Source organism: Phyllopteryx taeniolatus, chromosome 20 (assembly GCF_024500385.1).
Source record: "Phyllopteryx taeniolatus isolate TA_2022b chromosome 20, UOR_Ptae_1.2, whole genome shotgun sequence".
In the NCBI taxonomy this organism is placed as follows: domain Eukaryota; kingdom Metazoa; phylum Chordata; class Actinopteri; order Syngnathiformes; family Syngnathidae; genus Phyllopteryx; species Phyllopteryx taeniolatus.
Genome location: NC_084521.1, coordinates 14,542,809 through 14,564,317, shown reverse-complemented (window position 1 = coordinate 14,564,317; position 21,509 = coordinate 14,542,809). Strand labels below are relative to the sequence as shown.

General features: G+C 41.8%; 1 protein-coding gene across 8 annotated transcripts in view; it reads right to left on the bottom strand.

Annotated features, from left to right (window-relative positions):
• The window catches only part of LOC133470364 (paramyosin-like), a 127,561-nt gene that overhangs the window by 42,891 nt on the left and 63,161 nt on the right, over positions 1–21,509 (bottom strand). For 4 of the 8 annotated variants that reach the window (XM_061758681.1, XM_061758675.1, XM_061758674.1 and 1 more), the window contains 8 exons: positions 16,082–16,237; positions 15,899–15,982; positions 13,743–13,973; positions 13,432–13,662; positions 11,239–11,301; positions 10,964–11,040; positions 10,513–10,630; positions 8,199–8,436 (listed from right to left, as the gene is read on the bottom strand). In XM_061758681.1, the coding sequence (XP_061614665.1) occupies positions 8,199–8,436; positions 10,513–10,630; positions 10,964–11,040; positions 11,239–11,301; positions 13,432–13,662; positions 13,743–13,973; positions 15,899–15,982; positions 16,082–16,237 (1,198 nt within the window). Of the gene's footprint in view, positions 1–5,142; positions 7,067–8,198; positions 8,437–10,512; positions 10,631–10,963; positions 11,041–11,238; positions 11,302–13,431; positions 13,663–13,742; positions 13,974–15,898; positions 15,983–16,081; positions 16,238–21,509 lie in introns of those variants that run through there. The other 4 variants (XM_061758682.1, XM_061758676.1, XM_061758678.1 and 1 more) reach the window with 4 other exon arrangements.

Sequence of the window (21,509 nt, the reverse complement as noted above, 5' to 3'; positions counted from 1 at the left end):
AGAACTGCGAGGCAGACGCTCTAACCCGTCATCCACCGTGCCGCCCCGTAAGAAATATCACATTTCTATTTTAGTGAAAGTGTGAACATTTGGATATTGAATTTTTGTTTGTACTGTTATTGCATTTGATGTCATCAAACATTTGTTTCATATATGAGCTAACCACCCAGCAAAACTAACTTTAGATATAAGATAAGAAGGAACGCCATATGAATATTTATTCTAATAATGTCACGGTGGGCGACTGGTTAACACATCTGCCTCACAGTTCTGAGGACTGGGGTTCAAATCCCGGCGGAGTTTGCATGTTCTCCCCGTCCCTGGGTGGGTTTTCTCCGGGCACTCCGGTTTCCTCCCACATCCCAAAAACATGCGTGTTAGGTTGATTGAAGACTCTAAATTGCCGGTAGGTGTGACTATGAGTGCGAATGATTGTTTGTTTCTATGTGCCCTGCGATTGGCTGGCGACCGGTTCAGGGTGTACCCCGCCTCTCGCTCGAAGGTAGCTGGGATAGGCTCCAGCAGCCCGCGACCCTAGTGAGGAGAAGCGGCTCAGAAAATGGATGGATGGATGTCACAGGTGGGTGCCTCTTTTTTAAGTTTTTTAAATCACAACACATACAGTACATGCTTAATACATTAGTTCTGTGTATTTGCTTCTCAATCTAATGCGTATCTGTTTCACGGCAAAATAAGGGTTTACTTACTTTAACGATACATTATGTATAGACCACTCCAGAGGAAAAGAGTATCTAGCATGTATAAGTTAGCAATTAAAGGGCCCACATTTGGCTATTTAGACCTCCATAGAGTGACTCTCTAACATGGACTTAGTATAAAAGTGTCAATTTCATTTTGGAAAACACCTTGGTTTTGTCATAAGAGTGTCCAGAAAAGGCCCATCTGACAGCTACTTCCGTTTGACCCAGTTTTGTATTCACTTAGTCCATATTTGGCTAAGACCGCCCTCTTTTCCCTGATTGGTTGCCTCCGTGTTGTTGGTTGCAGACCCACTTGTGAGAGCACACGTTTGTTATGTCACAGCACTGGCTCGGGAGCAAAGAGGAAGGCGGAGATCTTGGCTAGCGACGTAAATAAGCTTGACAAATTCGAATGACCTGATGTCAGGCCTCTCGGCAGAAAAACGTCTGGAGCTCAGGGATGCGTGGACGACTTTAATTCATATTTCGCATGTTTACTGAGGCACCATAGAGACAATATTACATCCCAAACACGAGAAAAAGTTGGTCTGGCAAAATATGTCCCCTTTAAATGGAGCAATGCTTGCAAATGCTCCTGCGAAATAGCAATTTTGTACTGGATAGGTGCACTTCTCTTGAATGCAGCTGCTTTCGTGGGTCTTCATTTCCTTCTCTGACTGTAGAGTACACTATACAGAGAGTACACTCGTACACTCGGCCACCGTGCCCCCTGAACTCTATGTACTGCATAAATTATTATTTTACTTACATCATTGAGACATAAGAGGGCAAACGAGAAGCAATGTTAAATTAATAGCTGACGGTTTCAATCCAAACTACTCACCATGGGAATGGCACGATTATTGAATATGTCATTAAATTGCACAGTTTTAGCAAATGTTGTGGCTTTTGAGTGTATAAATATTAAAAGTCTGAAGCTTCAATATTGTGAAGTGTTGCATGTGTCACATATCAGCAAATACCTTGATCTTCTTTCCAATCCCCTTGTCTCAATTTAAATGCTCTTAAGAATTGACTTTCATAGTATAGTCTTTGTCCAATATTAAAAGTGAATGAACATCCAGTTGTTAAAAATCTCTTATCTGCATTATATTATATTATTGTTGTTGTTATTCCTGTTATTGTTAATGTTTCTGTTGTTATATATTGCACTTACATATTGTGACTAATATATACCATATATCAATATCAGATTGTTACTCTTATTATTAGTATTCATCTTGACATGTCATTATATATTATTATAATGTATTTTTATTTACCAGATCAACAACGCAAATATCCCCAAGCTTAGTAATCTTCTAAGGAAAATAAACGACGTGCAGACAAGTTGATTAGCTCAACTAACTGCACTTGCACTTGCACTTGCACATGCCATTCTAACAAAGTGACTTCCTACCTGACTGCTCTAATCAAGCAACATTTTCATAACAGTTCAATTAAGGGCTTATACAATAAAAAGTTGTTTTGTTCATGACAGTAATTTCTCCAGCTGACTCTTCAACCCAATCTATTCAGACCAATGCTACATCTAGGTAAACAATGGCGTGCATTTTGTTTCAGTAATGCATATTTATTCTTCTGAAGTCATTACAAAGGGGCCCTATAGTACTAGATTGTGTTTGCGGAGGATAAAAGCGGAATAATATGCGGTTTTGTGTTGAGCGAAGAGTCGGGGCTGGGAGTTTTGATCACAGACAAAGGCCAAGCCACACAGCGTTGTCTTTCTGTCTCGATCTTGTTAATGAGCAGAGTTCAACGAGTAAGCCTGCTGCCACAGACAGAGACCTCAGATTCATCTCTCGGCGGACAATAGGTGATTGTGTGGATGTGTGTGTTTGTACCTCAGAGAGCAAGTGTGCATGCGCTAATTAAAGCAGTGGGAGTCGGGCAAAAATGGCTGCTATGTATGTGCGCGCGCGTGTGTGTGCGCACGTACAAGAGAGGTGTTTGCCTGGAATGACCGAAGAGGTATACATTAATTCTTAATGAGACATTTCTGTGCCTGGAGAAAACCCAGACATCGCTATTCCTGCAATGACACGCTACTACAAAAGCCAGTGCAATGCATGCACACGCACACACATCATTACCATGTGCTAAAGAAGCCATTAAATAAAACCTCTCGCCATACTGTGTATGTGCGTGTGTTTCTTTGTGGCTTTACGTGCAGACAGCTTGCTACCAAATCTCACGGTTGTAGCACTGCTAATTTGAGTTAAGCCATGGACAGGGCAAGCGGCAGTGAAGTTACGCAGCACAAGGCACAAGAAAGTCGCATGGTTTCTTTTGCATGCAGTGGGATTCTAATTGGCAACGACCCCCCAAATTTCGGCAAGAGTTGGAAAAGAAAAGCATGAAAAGCAGATGCAACCCCCTTACTGGTTAAGAGTTAACTATTATTAAGTAGTGTGCATACCTCCACCATGGCTGAACAATCCTATTTGGATAAGCATTGTACACCTTCAAAGACGCTCCTTCACATCCTTTAATTTTATTATGAAGGATTTATTATTTAGTTCAGGAATGTAAGCCAAGCGTCTGCCTCTTTATCTGGTTCTGCACCACAACTGGATGGATTCCTTCTATATCAGATGTCTCTTGTACAAAGTTATGTAGAAAGAGGCCGTTATGTGTAAAAGGTTTGCTCGCTTGTTTACAGACAAGGTTGAGAGTGTTATTCTTCTTATGATCTGTCTATTTCACTTACCTGTGCTGCTGTTTTGGACATGTTCGAGCATGTCAGTCTGTCCTTTTAAAAACAATATAATCGGTCACATGCGCCCTCTGGCTCCCCAACTGAACGAATTACATCTCGATTTCTTAAAGAGGTCTTACCTACCCTGGCCAAAGGGACTTTACCAGCCAGTTTAAAGTTGTACAATCCCTGATCAAGAACTCAACATTTTTTTTTCAAATTTTAGACCTATATCTTAGGAACATATTTTTCCGTTCGTTCACAAGTCTTTTTCACCTAGGCACCTTCTCCCTTCCAGACTTCTGATACACCCACGGTAACCGGGAAATTCGTGCACAACCACCAAGTGCGCAGGTGGAGACAGGCTTGAGCAACGAGACGTGGAAGGTTGGGTGAATCTTTAAGGACTGTGGAAGCTCTCAACTGGACGGAAGTGGGATTGATGATTTTGGTAATTGGGAAAGGGCCAATGAAACGGGGAGTGAGTTTACGGGATTCAGTTTGAAGCGGGAGGTCGTGAGACAAAAGCCAGACAGATTGGCCCACCTTGTATTCGGGCGTCGGGGAGCGATGACGGTCCGCGAGCTATTTATTGCGTGCGGCGTTGACCCGGTCCGCCGTCTTTCCACACTGCCTGGATTCTCTGGAGATGATCCTTGACTGCGGGGACTGCCACTGCCTGCTCCTGTTCTTTGAATAATGGTGGTTGGTAACCATAGCAAGCCATGAATGGGGACATACCGGTAGCGGAACTGGTGAGGGAGTTGTGGGCGTACTCAATCCACGGGAGGAATGAGCTCCAGGAGGAGGGGTTGTGTGCGGCAACACAACAGAGGGCTGATTCTAGGAATTGGTTTGCCCGCTCAGTCTGCCCGTTGGTCTGCGGATGATATCCTGACGACAAGCTGGCTGCTGCCCCCACCGCTTTACAGAATTCCTTCTATACCAGGGATGAGAACTGAGGACCTCTGTCAGAGACAATATCGATGGGAATACCGTGGAGTCTAAAGACATGCTGGACAAGGAGGTTAGCAGTTTCCAAGGCGGGTGGTAGTTTGGGCAGGGGTACGTAATGTACAGATTTGGAAAAGCGATCGACAATAATGAGAATGATAGTTACCTTCAGAAGGAGGTAGACCGGTAACGAAGTCCAGAGCAATATGGGACCAAGGGCGGCTAGGGATAGGCAATGGACGCAGCAGCCCAGAAGGGGCCAGGTGTGAAGACTTCCCTCTGGCACAGACAGAGCAGGCTTGGAGGAACTCCCGGGTGTCTTGAACAAGGCTGGCCCAGCAGAAATGCTGCCGGATGAACTAAATGGTGCGGGTGATGCCAGGATGACAGGTGAGTTTGGAGTTGTAAGCCCACTGAAGAATGTCAGAGCGTGCAGAATCTGGTACGAACAGGCGGTTTGGAGGCCCAGTCTTGGCATCCGGGTGAGTCTTTTGGGCCTTCTGAACCACCTCTTCGATCTACCAAGTGGCTGCTCCAGCGAAGCACGAGGAAGGAAGGATGGGTTCTGGTTTGTCAGGGCGGGATGGGTGTGAGTAAAGTTGAGACAGGGCATCTGGTTTGCTGTTTTTGGAGCCAGGACGGAAAGAGATTGAAATTAAACCTGCTCAAGAAGAGAGCCCAGTGAGCTTGTCGAGGGTTAAGGCATTTTGCGGAACGGAGGTAAAGAGATTCTTTTGGTCTGTCCAAATGATGAATGGTAGTCAGTCCCCTCTAGCCAGTGCCTCCACTCTTCCAAGGCCCATACAATGGGCAGTAGCTCTCAGTTGCCGACATCGTAGTTCCTCTCGGCAGGGGACAGACGACGGGAAAAAAAGGCACAGGGGGGAAGTTTCTGGGTCGTGGGGTCTCGCTGCGAGAGGACAGCCCTTGCCCCCATGTCCGAGGCGTCAACCTCAACCACGAACTGGAGGGAGGGGTCGGGGTGGCGAAGAATGGGCGCACTGGTGAACAGGGTCTTGAGTTCACTGAATGCTTGGGATGCTGCCAGGGTCCATTGAAAGAGGGACCTGGTGGATGTGAGGCTCGTGAGGGGAATAGCGACCTTGCTGTAATTACGAATGAATCGACGGTATAAATTGGCGAATCCAAGGAAATGTTGTCGTTCTTTGCGGGTGGTGAGAGTGGGCCAGTTAACGACTGCTTGGATCTTGGCAAAGTCGGGTGGTAGTTGTCCTCAGGAGATGACGTAGCCCAGGAAGTGTACGGAGGAGAGGTGGAATTCACACTTTTCGGGATTAACATACAGATGGTTTTCAAGGAGACGCTGAATGACTCGGCATACATGGATGCGGTGTTCTTCGGGGGAGCAGGAGAAAATGAGGATGTCATCGAGGTTTACAAACACGAATCAGTTGAGCATGTCACGGAGGGACACTAGGGCTCGGGCGGCAGGACATGAGGTTCTTTGTACAGGAGGCAGGGTGGCTCTGAGGCTGCGGGATCGTAAGGCGTACTTACAGGCGGAAGTTTGGATAGCACCGTCGAGGAAAGGAGGGATACTTGTTGTGTGAGGGAGTGTAGGGATCCCATGAGTTCTTGGAGAATCTTTTCTTGTCTTCCTATGTGGGCTCCTTGGAGAGTGAGTGCATTCATCAGTGCCTCGGGAGTTGCTGGGTCCATAATGGCCAAAGTTTTCTGTCATGTATGGGGAGTAGCTGGATCCAAGAGCAGGCGGAGGCAGATGTAAAATGATGAACAGTTTATTGAGGAAAGGTAATGGCGGTGGTCCTAGGTGGGTTGGCAGGCGGTGGCGTGGACAGGTGGCAGGCAGTGGTGAGGACTGGCGGCTGGCTTGGCGACAGGAATGACGTGGATCAGGAACACGGGGGAAAACACTGAGAACAAGGAGACACAGAAGTCAAAAAAGTGAACGATGAATAGAGTGACTTACGTGAGGAAAAAGGGCCGTGGTAACGCTGGAAGTAACTGCAATACTTTGGCGAGATTTCCTGGAACAGGCAGGCTTATATACCAGTGGTGATGAGGCTGATTGGAGACAGGTGCTGAAAACAGAGAGGGGAGGGGGGAGAGAGAGAGGACGCAAAGTGCTCTCCCGGCTCCAGTAATGGAACTGCAGGGCAGTATATGACAATTTCGAACGCCCACATTTTCAGGTTGCTCCTCCTTGAGTGCGTACCTGGCATGAGGGTGTGTAAATGACATTTGAGTGGATGGGAGAGTGCATGTAGCCAGAAAAGTTTTCTGACTTATGCGCACGGGACAATATAGCCCTTGAGAAGATGGTCAGATGTTTATGGTCAGCTGAAAATGTTTTAAAATGTGTCCAACATTTTCGAAGAACTCCTGTTTGGTTTTAAAACTCAAAGCACAGAAAATGCTGTGCTTAAAGTTTACTTTGGTTCACCAATGGTCCACCATGAACAATGTGACACGTTTGGCATTGGTCAAGCAGCCTTTGATACCACGGACCAGCAGATTCTCCTGTCTCTTGACTGGACTGGGTGGGCAGTTGCGGTTGTGCCTTGTAGTCCTTCAGGTCCTACCTGACAAACAGAAGTTTTTGTGTCCCGATTGGGGCTGCTGAGACCTCCACTGTTACCTGGAGTGTCCCAAGAGCCATTCTTGGGCCTCTCCTCTTCACCCTCTGTCGACTTCGACCTGTGTCCATCCTCTGAAAACATGGCATCTCTTATATTTTGTATGCTGATGACAGCCAATAATAAATGCAACTGAAACTAGAGAATGCATACTGTGAAACTTCTCATAGGTTGGACTGAAGAAATCAGAACAAGGACGTCACTAAACTTCCTTTATTTTAACAAAAAAGTCAGCGGTCCTGTTGTTTGAGCCGAAGAGGCCGCCACGCTTCAGGTGACAATATTTAACATTTACGGTGTAAAATCTGAGTGTGAAAATGGAAAATAAGCTTTGGTCAAATCTAGCTTTTTTTCCAACTGTGTCATCCAAAAAAAAAAAGAAAAAAAACTTTCAGTTTTAATTCATGCTTTTATCCCGAATCTCTTAGACTATTGCAATACACTTTATGTTGGGCTCAGCCAGACATCACTTGCCTGACTGCAGCTGGTTCAGAATGCTTTTGCAAAGCTTTTAATTGGCACAAAAAAAAAAAAAAAAAAACGAGAGCACATTATATCGATTTCAAAATAATTTCTTTGTATTTACATGGCTCCATGGTTTCGCCCCACTGTACCTGTCCGACCTGCTCCAGCCCTATACCACTGTACGCTCCCTAGGTCAACAGAACAGCACTTGTGAGTTTCTACGACGACAAAGGGAAAACTCAGAGGGGCACGCCTTTTCAGTTGCTGCCTCAACATTGTGGGATGAGCTGCTTCTGCACATCAGGCAGACCAGTTCACTTCCAGTTTTCAAGTCATCTACTAAAATCCACTTTTTCTCTTTGGCTTTTAACACAAAGTTGGAGATGTTGACTTTTATTGTTTATTTTATTTGGATTATTTCAACTGTTATTTGTATTTTTTTTATAACTCATTTCCCACGTCTGTATCGCATTTATTATTCTCTGTCATGTTTTAACCTTACTGCTGTGTACAACACTTTGATCAGCTATGTTATTTTGAAAGTGCACTATAAATAAAGTTGGATTGGATTGTAGTGATCCTGTCAAGCAGCAAACGCACACTGAAAACCATTGTGTAGGTCAACACAGTTTTAAGGGTATGGTAGTCCTAAAGAGTAACTAATGAATAGCACATTCATGTACTCAGTAGAAGAACAAATAATACTCTATCGTAAGTATCACATTGTAAGACTGCTGCTACCTGTTGTATGATGTTTGCAGTGCAGCTCCTCAAGCTCTTGACTCAGCTGCCTGACATGAGTGCTCAGACTGTGTTTCTCTCTGTAAGCGCTCTTCAGCTTCTCTTCCTCTTTGTGTATCACATCCTCCAGTCTTTGTACCTCCTTCCGCTGAACGTCCACCTCACCGCTACACCTCACGGGCTCCTTCCTGGCTTCCTGGAGAGCCTCCTCTGACTGCTGGAGAAGAGTCAAGCAGCCCTGAAGTACAAGATTTGGACGAGATCACCAATACCTCTGTTTACACTTAGAGCATGGTATGTAACAGCAACAAAAAAATGCTAAAAAAATAAAAAATAAACGAAATAAACATTCTTAAAGCTAGAAAATGTTCTCTGGAAAACCTCAATAGAAACATCTGTGAAATGTCCCACAATGTAAACAATATTATTAATCTCAGGAAAATATATTGTGAGCTGGGATATTGAGTAAATATTTTTTTATTGACGAGGGGAAATAACTCAATTGATTAATTGGTGTTTAAAAAAAATATGACTTTGATTGGATGGGAGAGTTGTATTGAAAGCAAAGTAAGTAACGCCAACACACTTGAACTGACTTTCTGATCAAAATAGTCAGCTGTTTTCCAGGATGCATGGAAATCTGGACTGTGTTGTTTTCCTATTCAGAACTAAACTGTTTAAAAATGTTTATGTTAATGTTCATGGCAAGATTATAGATAATTTACTGCATACGTATTTCTGACCACTTGAGAAAATCTTCGTGTTACGCACTCCTGAGAGAGATCATGTACTCAAGTGTGTTAATTGTTCAGTTGAACCATCTGCTTGTGATGGATTCATCTAATATGCGCCGTATGCAAATGCTACTCAAATTGAATCACTTTTTTGTTTTATTTAAAAATATATATATAACTCATCAGTAGCACTGAGCTGAGTGGTCATGTGTATGATGTCAACTTTCCACTCGTGTGTAATTATGTACTGTACATGTTAGTAATGATAAAGAATGATCAGGAGTATATACATAATGCATGGCTGTAATACATGTCCTTACTAGGAGAAAATTATTATAGTTAACTCTACAGGCTAAATAAAGGCTTTTGTGCTGACAATGAGAGAACAACGACAGTATGATCTCATACGGGCACCATAGCTGTGAGGATGAATGTGTGTGTTTACGTGTGCATATGATGGATTTGTTGCACTTGTGCTAACCCAGAGGACGCACAAATAAATGCGTTCACCAAAATGCCACTGCGATACAACGATACACGCGGACACGCACTGGCATGTGTGATGTTTGTGACTACCAGAGACGTTGGCACTTTGCCAGCCTACAGGCGCCACTTTGAGTAATTTAAATATTAAGTGTCCCATTGAGCTCATAATTGGAGTCAATTACATCAGCTTTGGCACTGTTTGTTGCTTTAATTAATGGTAAGACAATTTGTTTCTGGCAGGCAAAGCATGGGACAATCACATGACTGCTGAGTTATGTGTGTGCGTGTATGTGTGTGTATGCACCTGCGCGCACGTGTGTGTGTGTGTGTGTGCACAACATGTATGAAATCAGAAATCACCAACCAGATTGAAGACTTTGCAAAATTTAGTAATCGGCATATTTTTTAAAAAAACTGTTAATTTGTGGGCAACTTGTCTCCTTTCTGTGATATCACAATTTGCACGATTACCTCTTTACATCGGTTATTATTTAGTTCGGTTTTGCACAGTAGTATAGTGGTTAGTACAGCTGCCTCACAGTTCATGTTCCAGATTTGAATCTCAGCTGAGGCCTTCCTGTGCAGAGCATGTTCTCCCCGTGCTTCTGTGGGTTCTCTCCAGCTTCCTCCCACATTTCAAAAACATGCATGTTATGTTCATGAAAGACTAAATTGCTCATAGATGTAAATGTGAGTGTGAATGTTGTTTTGTCTATTCTTGCCCTGCGATTGTCTGGCGACCACTCCAGGGTATACCCCGTCTCTTGCCCTGGAAAGGTCAACCTGGAAAGGTGCCAGATCACGAGCAACCCTAATAAATTACGAGTGCTAAAGAAAATGGATGGATGTATAGTTTTTTATAGCATATTATTTCTAGCTTTGTAGAAATATATATATTTTTTTCTGCTCCAATCTGTTCCGTTTTACACAAATGCTTCTGATTACACTTCATAGCCTGCAAATGTGTTGCAGACTCACGTTATTGGTGTGGACAGAGAGAAATAAATTTGTATCAAAATCAGCAGTCTATGTATGGACAGAGGACTTAAAAGAACCTCTGCCTTATATGAGTCCCTTTCGGTCAGCAGAAATACCGTTTGACTGTTTGCAAGCTCAAGTTCTAAGCGTGCAACTTCCTCTTTTAGCTGCGCCACTTCCTGTTCCAATTGTCCACGCCGGTTTAGGTGTGCACGGCAGGCCTGTTCTTGGTTTCTGGGGGGAGCAGAGCAAACACACCATGAGCCTCAAATGTCCAAAGAGCAGTGTATGCAAAGCAGCACCAAGTCCCAATCAACACACTGAAATGAGAGATTAAAACCATATAACAGCTTCTCTGAATTAAAAGATTTAAAGAGATAATAATAAATTTTGCATGCCACAAAGTCCACTATAGTGCGCCATTTGTTAAGTAGACTATAAAGAAGCAGAAGCAAGAGAGGGACGGGGTAAGGGGCTGGCAGCAGAGGGGGATGCGAAGGGCAAAAGAAAAAGGACAAGGACAGAACTGGGATCAGAAAAGAGTTTTCATATAGATGCCATTATTACTGTCTCTCCAGCTCTGATTTCATCTGTAGAATAACCTTCTCACACTCCACAAGGCGCTCCACCTGCTCACTACAGCGCTAAAACCAACACAGACACATACAGACACACACACACACACACGCACACAAAAGGTGAGAACATCACTATATTTGTCACTGTCAAGCTCAGCTGCAACCTACAGAGATGTGTGCATTTTACATTTGTTCATTTTGGAGTCCTCTAAACAAATTATTTCAATGAGATGATAATAGTGTGTTGGGACTCCATGGCCTTACCTTCTGCAGCTTCTGATTGTGACTATGCAGGCTCAGGTAGTCCTCATCCGTGTGAGAGTGACTCTGCTGATAAAGTCACAGGTCACACTCCAACACGAGTTTTTACATGCAGAGGAGAGCAGAGATAAAGACGGGAGGAAAAGTCGTTTCGAGCATATGTCAGAGTTGCTTATCGCTACACTGAAAAGCAGTGTTTGTTGCCCTTGGAAATGTGTTTTATTAGATCACACTCAAGTTGGAGCACTATATGTATCATTGCAGAAACATAACAGGGAAAGAATTCCACCCCCTTTTTTTTTTTCTTTTTTTTTAAGCTCCACCAAAGACTACATTTCCATCTGGTTCATTCATACACTGTATAACTTGTATAATAAAGGTGCCAATTTTAACATTGCAAGACAAAGACAAACTTAAGGAGGTGAATACATATAGAGGTGTGCAACAGATCCAACTTAGGAGTGTTTGACCTTGGCAGAGGTCACCACTCCACTGAGCTCCCTTGTTATTTTAAGATGCTTTGATGAAAGTTACAAATGATTGATGTTTAGTGAGTAAGAAAGTCTTGTTTCAACAATGGGAATTTCAATAAAATGCCACAAATACAATATCATTCTCATAATAAAACTACAGGTCTACAGGTGCATGTGCACATATTGAATTGGATTCAAAACAGATTGTTTGGCTCTACTTAAAAGTGACAATGACCTCGATGTGTTCCATACGTACGTACAGTATGTGTTGCACTCATTTGCATTTAGATTTGCTGTTTGATGGCAAATGCATAACTTCAATATAAGTACACGATACGGACAATACCAACACATGACATCCCTTTCTAGCTCTATTAGCATGATTATGAAGCCGTAGCAGCTTAATATGAACAATTAAATCTGGGACTGGTGCCATATATAGTAAACAAACACGTTCAAATATGCATCCGTGCATTTTTCATCCCGCTTATCCTCACTAGGGTGGCGGCCGTGCTGGAGACTATCTCAGCTAACACCTGAAGTGGTTGCCAGCCAATCGCAGTTTACATATAGACAAACAATCATTGACACTCACATTCACACCTAGAGGCAATTTAGAGTCTTCAATCAACCTACCGTGCATGTTTTGGGAATGTGGGAGGAAATGGGAGTACCCAGAGAAAACCCACGCTAAAATGGGGAGGACATGCAAACTCCACACAGGCGAGGCTGGATTTGAACCGGGGTCCTCAGAACTGTGACGCAGATGTGCTAACAAGTCATCTAACGTGCCGCCTGTTCAAATATATCATTCATTTCAGATTTAGTAAATATTATCGTTAACTAAAAAGCTAGATGGTCTTAGTTGCTGACTTTTTTATCCATTTTCTATACCGCTTGTCCTATAAGGTTTTTTTTGTTGTTTTTTTTTTTAAATTAGTTTTTGTTCAATTATAAACTGTACTTCACTTTAAAATATATTTTTGGCCTGTAAACATTGACAACAGGTCAAGCTACGCCAAGCACAGTGCAGAGAAGCAGCAATGTCCAGACGCTCCATAAGAACTTCTAACCTCTTGACAGGCACCACACAATCAAAGTCATTAGCCGGCGTAATAAAGGGCCTGAGATACAGCCATTCTTCAGCAGCCAAACTCTTTTATAACCAACAGATTAAAGTTGATTGGATTAAAATGACATTCTTCCCGTCTGACCTTGGCAGCAGCAGTTAAATTCATCCAAATTAAATTTCTCCGTAATAAAGATGATTCATCTGTTGCTTGACGTAGTTATATTTAAAATAAATAAATAAACAAAACAGGAAGAGTGGTTAAAGATTAGTATTATGCCACGTCACTGAATGGGTTCAGTGACATGCAGTTTTGGAGCATGGGAGAGTATGAGACACCTACTGGAACTTTGGTTTCTGTAAGGTTCTGTTCGAGCTCAACGCAAATGAATGAGTTGAGGTCAGGGCATTTAAGTTACTTCACACCGAACTCATCAATAGCAATGCCTTATGGACCTTGCTATTTAAACAGAAAATGGTGTCCGTATATCCAGTCGCTCAATATGCGGGTGTGAGTCAACAACTGTAATTTTTTTGCGATGGTCTGGCTCTAAAAAAAAAAAAAAGTGAATGAATGGCTGGGTCATGGTCATGTCAATAAATTGTAGATTTATGGTGCTAAAAAAAATATACAAGACGCTGGTATGACCTGACCTGCTGCTTGAGTGTCTCCACTTGCCCTTGCAGGCCGCACACAAGGCTGTCCAAGTGGGCCACCTTTTGCTGGCTTTCTGTCAGCAGATTCTGACTGACAGAGAGCTCGTCCGTCAATTGGTCTAGGGCCACCTGCGAGCTCTCCCATTGGCCCACCTTGTCTTGGTGGCGCCGTTTCAGCTCAGATAGTTCTTTGTACAGTAAATGGGTTGCTTGTTGGGACTCTCTTATCTGCCAATTGCATGAAGTGAGTTTTAAAGTGAAAAGCAACTCCCTTTTGATACTGTAAAATCAAATCAAACATCTCCCACCTGTTGCTGGGAATATCGAAGCTCCTCAGCCAAATGCTTTACCTGCTCTTGGACCCTGTGCACTTTCTCCATTGCAGCAGTGTATTTGTGTTTAAAAATCACAGCCATTTCTTTCTGCTCCTCTGCTTGCAAGCAAGCCCCTTTGAATTCCCCCCGGGCTACTTTCAGCTGCCGATGGAGGAGCTCCAGATCCACCTGCTGCTTTTGTAACTCCTCCTCTGATGCCGCAAACTGAAAGCAAATGGAACGTGCGTGCAGATGAGAACAAATCTTGGTTCAGTAATTATGAGGAAAAGCTAAATGCTGATAATGTGGACTACTGGGCTCAAAAGATTGTAGAGAGAGTCATTTAAAATGCAATTAAAACACTAGAGGAACTGCTACTCTGAAGTCACCACTTGTCATCATGACAAAAGGGAACCCAGGAAGTGAAACCAGGCTTAATCCTGGTGTTACACCAAGAATCCCGCCACAGCTCACCTCTCGAGGGGAGAGGTTGAGAAAGTTAAACCGGCTCTAGAACACTCATCTTGAGTTCATCCACGTTAATCCGGCTGTAATCTGGATGAGAACCTGGCGGTTTACAGCTAATGACAGCCAACTAGTTAGATTGCAGAGGTCCGTCGCAGCTTGGTTTAACCATGGATTTGCTCAGTCCCATTTCAAATCAATGCTCGGCGCATCTTAGCAGAAAACCTGCACACGCGTTGGAAGGGAGGAAGGACGAGGAGGTGCACCACTAACTTTAAATCTCTTTTCTTTTTTTTTTTTTTTTTAAAAGAAACTAACGAAACTTTTTGATGCGTGGGTGTTAGATTTCTTGATTCAGCTCTGGTAAGGGCACACAGTGCACTTTTATAGAGTGTGATTTAGAGCATGTGTAATGTGTTGTTTTGTCATATGACTCTAAAACGGTGTATGTTCCTTTATTGTAACATTGAAGCATGTGCTTTGCTAGTGGTTAGTTACGTATCGCTCTGCTTGGCTGGATGAAAGGCCTCGTAGGACGTCTTAATAGGAAGACCATGGTTGTCTTGTGACCATAATAAGAAAGCGGGTGCTTTCAGGAAACAAACAAGCCTCATTAAACAAGATGGAAAAGATGTCACTTTGATCTCCGCAGCCTGATGTTCTTCATTCTGTGATCATCACGTCTGCTCAGTTTGCTTGATTGTCGAGGAGAATTTTGATTCATCATTATATTCTGATCTTGTTCAAAGTGGCATGAGACCACACTGAGGTGTTGTACCGCAACACGTATACTTGTTTTTAATTGGTACAAAGCTAGTTGTATTGCTACTCCTCTCTTTTATTCTGTCAATTTTTTTAAGGTGCTCAATCTCTCTCTGACTGTTTTCCTTAGTAAACAGGCCTCCTCTTGGTAACCATTGACATTTTGGTAAAATGTTCTCACTTCACTATACGGTGGTGTCATTTGAGAAGGAAAGGGAAGACCAAATGGTTATAGGAATGTACGTAATTGTGAGGAGCACACATGCACACGCAGAAAATACAGAAAGGGGAGCTGCAAGAAAACTTTGAAGTCAATGACTCAATCTTGAGTCAGATATTTTTCCCAATTTAGTCCCACCACACAGATTGGAAAATGTGGACATGGCAAACACGAGTGACTAATAATTCCCCTTGCCTTAGCTCGCAACTTTTGAGGAGCCGCTGAGAACATCCCACGGCTGTAATGCAACAGCTCAGAAAAAGACACCTCCCTCAGGTGGATGTGGGTGTAAAGCAAGGTTGATGTCAGACAGAAAAAGCCAACAAACCCACAAAGGTATTAGTGCAGTCTTTAAATGGTGACTAAAAGAAAAATAGCTCTAGCCTTTTAAAGAACTAAGATTTGATTAGCACACAAACTTGAAAGTAGAAAAAGTTAGCTTTTTTTTATGGAGCATAGCATATGTGAATAATAATCATAATTGCATTCAAGTGTAAGACATTAAAAGTGTACAATTATTTTAATTGAATGCATTTTAATAAATAAAAAAAAACATTTTTGACAAAAAAAAATGCATTTAAAACTAATTATAGCACATGCATTTTTGTGCAAAAAATTAAAATAAAAAAAATTCCTTTGGGTCCAAATTAGTAACACTGAATACAAAATGTAAAAAATAACTGGCAAACACAGTCCACCATACCCGCTGCTGTGTTGTTTGATGCGTCTCCTCAGCTGACTTCATTTCGGATCTCAATTGAAGAATTAGCTGATCTCTGCTTTGAACCTGACCAGACAGAAAATAAAAAGACATCCTATGGGGGGGAAAAAAAACAAAACAAAAAAAACAACGAAAAAAACCCCACACACAAACATAAACATGCACCTCCAAGTGACAAGCATGTAGTTCTTCTCGGCACAGAGCAAAGTCGACCTCCAGTGTGTCTTTGGCGTGACTGAGGTGAACATGCTGGGTGTTCACATCCATCATCTTGGCTCTCAGATCAACCCTCTCCTCACATAACGTCACCAAAGACTTCTCCTGGGTCAGCAAGTAGAAAAACGAGCAAAATGATAAGCACCATACATAAAAAAATACTCTTTTGCAACTTCATTAAGTGCATCTCCACAATCCAAAGCTTTTGTTTTTTTTTTATAAAAGATGCAGCCTTTACCTAGACAATAATGCTTAGCTTTGGAGTATTCATTTACCAATATATGTTTTATTGTGGTTGCAGTTTGCAGTGGTGGAAACAGTCCTACATTATAATGAGAAGGGTTTTATAGGTTAGAGAGGCTAATAAATATAAAATTTTGATGCAGCCCTTATCTCATTAGATTGTACAGGCTTACCTAATAAAGTGTCCAGTGAATGTATTTATCATACAATTGATTTCAGTCATTTATTGCTAGAAGATAAAAGCCTGTTCATTCTTTTTCTTTTCTTTTCCCGATAGTCAGTCAGCCTCTCATTACTCTCACTGAGCTCCTTAAGAAAAGCGTATATATCTCTATCTCCCTTTTTTGAATCTGTAAAAATAAAAAAAATAAAAAAGATTTCCCAGGGTTTTACATTGTCAAAGTAAAGGGGGGAACACAGCTGTGTGCACAATTTGAGATCAAATATTCATGTTATTGGACTTGTGTTTTAAGATAAGCGCAGTGGTGTGCGGAAGACAATATATGCAGTGAAACTGGTGTTTATGCTCTTGAAATACAGTGTGTCTGACAACTGCTTTCATTATGTCTGCTTCCTTGGTGAGCTCCCTTGATTACCCACTTTTACTGAAGGACGCCGTGTGTGTCAAGCATGCGTGCGTCTGCGCACGGCTGCATACCATTGACTTTGCTGGAAAATGTTATGGATTTCTTTTTCTTTACCGAATTCACTAGTCGACATTTTATCAAGATATTTCTGTGTTCGGGGGGGGGGCAGTGGAATATCTGCAGCCTTGTATTGCAAACATTTTTTAATTAAGGGATTTTGAAATGCATTTTTTTACTTTCACAAATTTTTCTAAAGATCAAGCTTTCAGAGGAGATTAGAAAAAAATATTTTGGAAAAAAAAAATAACATGCATTTAATATTTACTGAAACTAAATTGAAACTGAATCAATAAAGCAAGAAGTTTCAATCAAATGCATACATTTAGTGTTAGTGAACACGTTTACTAGAAACTTTCAAAACGGTTCTTTGTGATAAATTGAGCCAGCTGCTGCCTTCCACTCTCCATCTCCTGCTGGTTCCAAAGGATCCAGGGATTGTTTTGACGAGAGTGGAGGGCTCATTTGTAATTGTCCAAGGGGATTGATGGAGTTAACTTGGCTCTTTGACCTCACACCTTTGGATGTCAGCCACCAGGCTCTTTGCCATACACTAAACCACAGTTACTGCAGTGGGGGAATGAGAAAAACATACATTCGGCACTATATGTATCACTTCTATTACAACTCATTTTATGGAAGGTGGAGTGTTTTGTCACATTCTGTATAATGGCAGCGCAATAAGCGAATGAAACAATGACCGGGGCATTTACAGTATACAGTATTTGGCGTTAGAACTACATACCGCAAATACAATGCGCACAATCCCTGACAAATTTGAAATCTCAGTTTCATTTATCTTTGAGGAGCGCGTGTATGCCAATTCCCAATGTGAGCGTGTGATAGGCAGAATGAATGTTGATAAACACCAGAGAATGTCGTGTCAAAACAGACACCTTGTCAAAATGACACGCTAACTAGGTCAATCACAAAGTTTAAGGAGAAACTTTGGAGTAAGAGCTTTGCTTTATGCATATCTCTGCGTGCGGATGTCTACGTGCGTGATAAGCTCCTGAACGAATCGGCGGGAGGGGACTGCCGATATCGAAGGTATTTTTAAATCAATGAGCTCTTAAGTGTATCTCGGTCTCAGTGTGTTTGCACATATACACGCACACAACACTCAACATAGATAGAATCCCTACTGACAGGCAATGACAAGATAAAGAGAAGGAAGTAGAAAAAATGGGGGGGTAGAGGACGACAGGAGGGGGTGTAATAATATTTGTACAGTTGGGGGTGCGGGTGGTGACGGGGATGAAAAGGAAAAGTGTCAAGGCAAGAAAAGAAATGAGCAACAAAAAAGATGGCGCGAGAAGGTAAGTAGAGGGGAAAATTGTTACGCAATTCTGCTGAATAGAATTGTGAGCAGGACCTCGTCCAGCCTTGAAGATCTGAACAAAACTTCAACAATGGCGCTTAACATCGCATCACAATGCTCCTTCGCACACCTTTAGTCCCAACGCCACTTTAGTTTATACATAACGCACAATTTGACTCTTTTCTTTACTCTGCTTTGTGGAAGAACTACACTACATGTGCATGTTTTTAAACTGAAGGGAAGCTGCAGACACATAGGAATGGAATATAAGGTTATTTATTAGCTGTAAGAAATAGACCTCACACATCCAACTAAATGTAACATTTGCATATGTTGCTGGAAAATAGCTCAGATCATACATAATACGCCGCTTTACTTTTAATAGTTTTCCTACTTAATTCTCCTTAGCACACATTAGAAGGAAATATAATACTGTTGATATTTTTTAAACAGAACCCCCAAAAGAGGAAGCTACAGACACTGAGTACAGTAAATAAAAGTGACACAGATCATTTGGAATCATGTCTCATTCTGTAAGCGTAAAAAACGTGAGACCCAAGGAGCAAAATTAACTTCTCCACAATGTCCAAATGACACTTTTTTTACTCATAGAGAATATGTGACCAGTACCTACTCGTACCAATAGAGACTTTTTTTTATTTTTTTTTTTTAAGGAAAATCCAAACTAACAAAATGACAATTAAAAATATGAGGTGGGTGTGACAGCAAAGTAAAACATTCTGGCCTTTTCCCAGAGGTGTACAATTTGATGCCGATCCAGATACACACACACACACACACACATGCACGCACACCCACACACTCAGATGTTAAAAATCAAATTTAGAAAACAAAAAATAATACGAAAACAAGGAAATTCAAAACCGTTCTATGGAACCAAAAAAAACAAAAATGAGTATGACCTTAACCAACTGAGGACACAATAATAATTCAATTCAATTCCTTTGTATGTTATGGATAGCATCCGGTATACAGTAGGTGTTGCATGCATGTATTTATGACTGAAGAAACATTTATAGGTTTACAAAAATATAATCTTAATAAGCAAACATCGTATCTTCATAAGATGCTATAAGGACATTTTGGGACTGGAAGCCAAAGAAGCGTTACCTCGTGAGTGGATTTTTTAAATTTTTTTTTTTAAGAAACAGAACAGTATATAAACTAAACTGACTGGGTATTTGACAAATTTCTTCAAGTCGTGCAATCCATTTTGCCCCAATTCCACACAATCGGCAAATTCTTAACAATCACTTTATTGATTATTATGCCCATTGCCAATAAAGAAAATATAAACACCGATAACTTCAATTAAATGTATTCCGATTATTAATCTGTTGCTGTGTCTAAGGTTGCCAACTGAACCATAAAGAGGCGCCTTTATTGCCCAAAGACCTGCCTCTTTCTCAGTCAATTCCAAAATTGACCTCCACCAAAAACTTGTAATACCATGACAAAGGACGATGTCACTGACAGCTTTTCTTTCTCAACTTCTAAATTTGCTCTTCTGGGGAGTTTGTGATGGTGTGACATGTCGCTAGAATTAATGCGACTGAGTGGTTAACACCTCTGTCTCACAGTTCTGAGGGTGGGGCTTCAACTCTGGTCTCTAGCCTTCCTTTGTGAAGTTTACATTTTCTCTCTGGGCTTGCAGGGGTTTTCTCTGGGTACTATAGTTTCCTCCTGCATTCTAAAACTATGTTTCTTAAGTTAATTGAATACTCTGAATTATCCATAGGTGTGAATATGAGCATGGCCAGTTGTTTGTCTATATATGTGCGATTGGCTGGCGACCAGACCCTGTACTTGATGATGATTGACATAATAAGTTGGGAAGAACTCCTAATAGGCATAGTGAACCATAAAGGATCACTCATGGAAATAGATTGGAATGTATTTAGTGCATGGAAATGACTTGATTATCCATCCATCCATCCATCCATCCATTTTCTGTGCCGTTTATCCTCACAAGGGTCGCGGGCGTGCTGGAGCCTATCCCAGCTATCTTTGGGCGAGAGGCAGGGTGCACCCTGAACTGGCCGCCAGGAAATCGCAGGGCACATGTTAACAAACAACCATTCGCACTCACATTCACAACTACGGGCAATTTAGAGCCTTCAGTCGACCTACCACGCATGTTTTTTGGGGATGAGGGAGGAAACCGGAGTACCCGGAGAAAACCCACGCACGCACAGGGAGAACATGCAAACTCCACACAGGCGGGGCCGGGATTTGAACCCCGGTCCTCAGAACTGTGAGGCAGATGTGCTAACCAGTCGTCCCACCGTGCCGCCACTTGATTATCCAAAGATTTTTAAAAGAGTGAATCAGCAAAGTACAGTCTAATCTCGAGTGTTGTAACTATAGAAATTTTAGAACACGTAGACTTCCTGTGGAAAACTCAGTTCCGCCATGATGACCACTGTCCGGACAAAAATGGAAAGAAGAAGGCATGGAGTGTGTGAATGCATGACGTGTACCGAGAGATCAGAGAAACAGCAGTTTTTTGCATTAAGCGGGGCCAGCTGTGAAGCAGAAACTGGATCCCTGGACTGAAGGTAATGGTCCATTCATAGGGTTACCAATCGAAACATGAAGGACACATTTTGCTGTGCGTGCACACTAAAGTACACTACTTGTGTGTGTATTAAAACAAGAAGTAAGAAATGTGAAAACACGCCTGTGGGTAAGAGTAAATAAAGTATCTCCCAAATGGAATTGTAACAGAAGGTTGAATACAAATCACAAGAACACAAATTTACTTTTTGTACTTTTGTAAAAAGTGGACAGAATGAAAAGGTCAAAAAGGTACTGCAGCATATAAATTAGGAAGGTAGAAAAATCTAATATTCTGACTTTTAACTATTATTATCAAGTGTCTTTTTTCAGTAAGGCTCTAAATATCAGTACATTCCATTAGCCATTATCTAACACCTTATTATCAACTCCACTGTAGAAATAGACAATGTCTGTCAGTATTACATTCGAAAATTTAATATTTAACTGAATTGCTGCACCTGTGCAACCCTCTTATCAGTCCCACTGTGACAAAAGACAGTTGATTACATTAAAGTGAATATTAGATTTCATGTGAATCCTGCACAAGTTGTAATTTTTTTAATTTGCAGTTGAAGTCTTTCTACTGTGA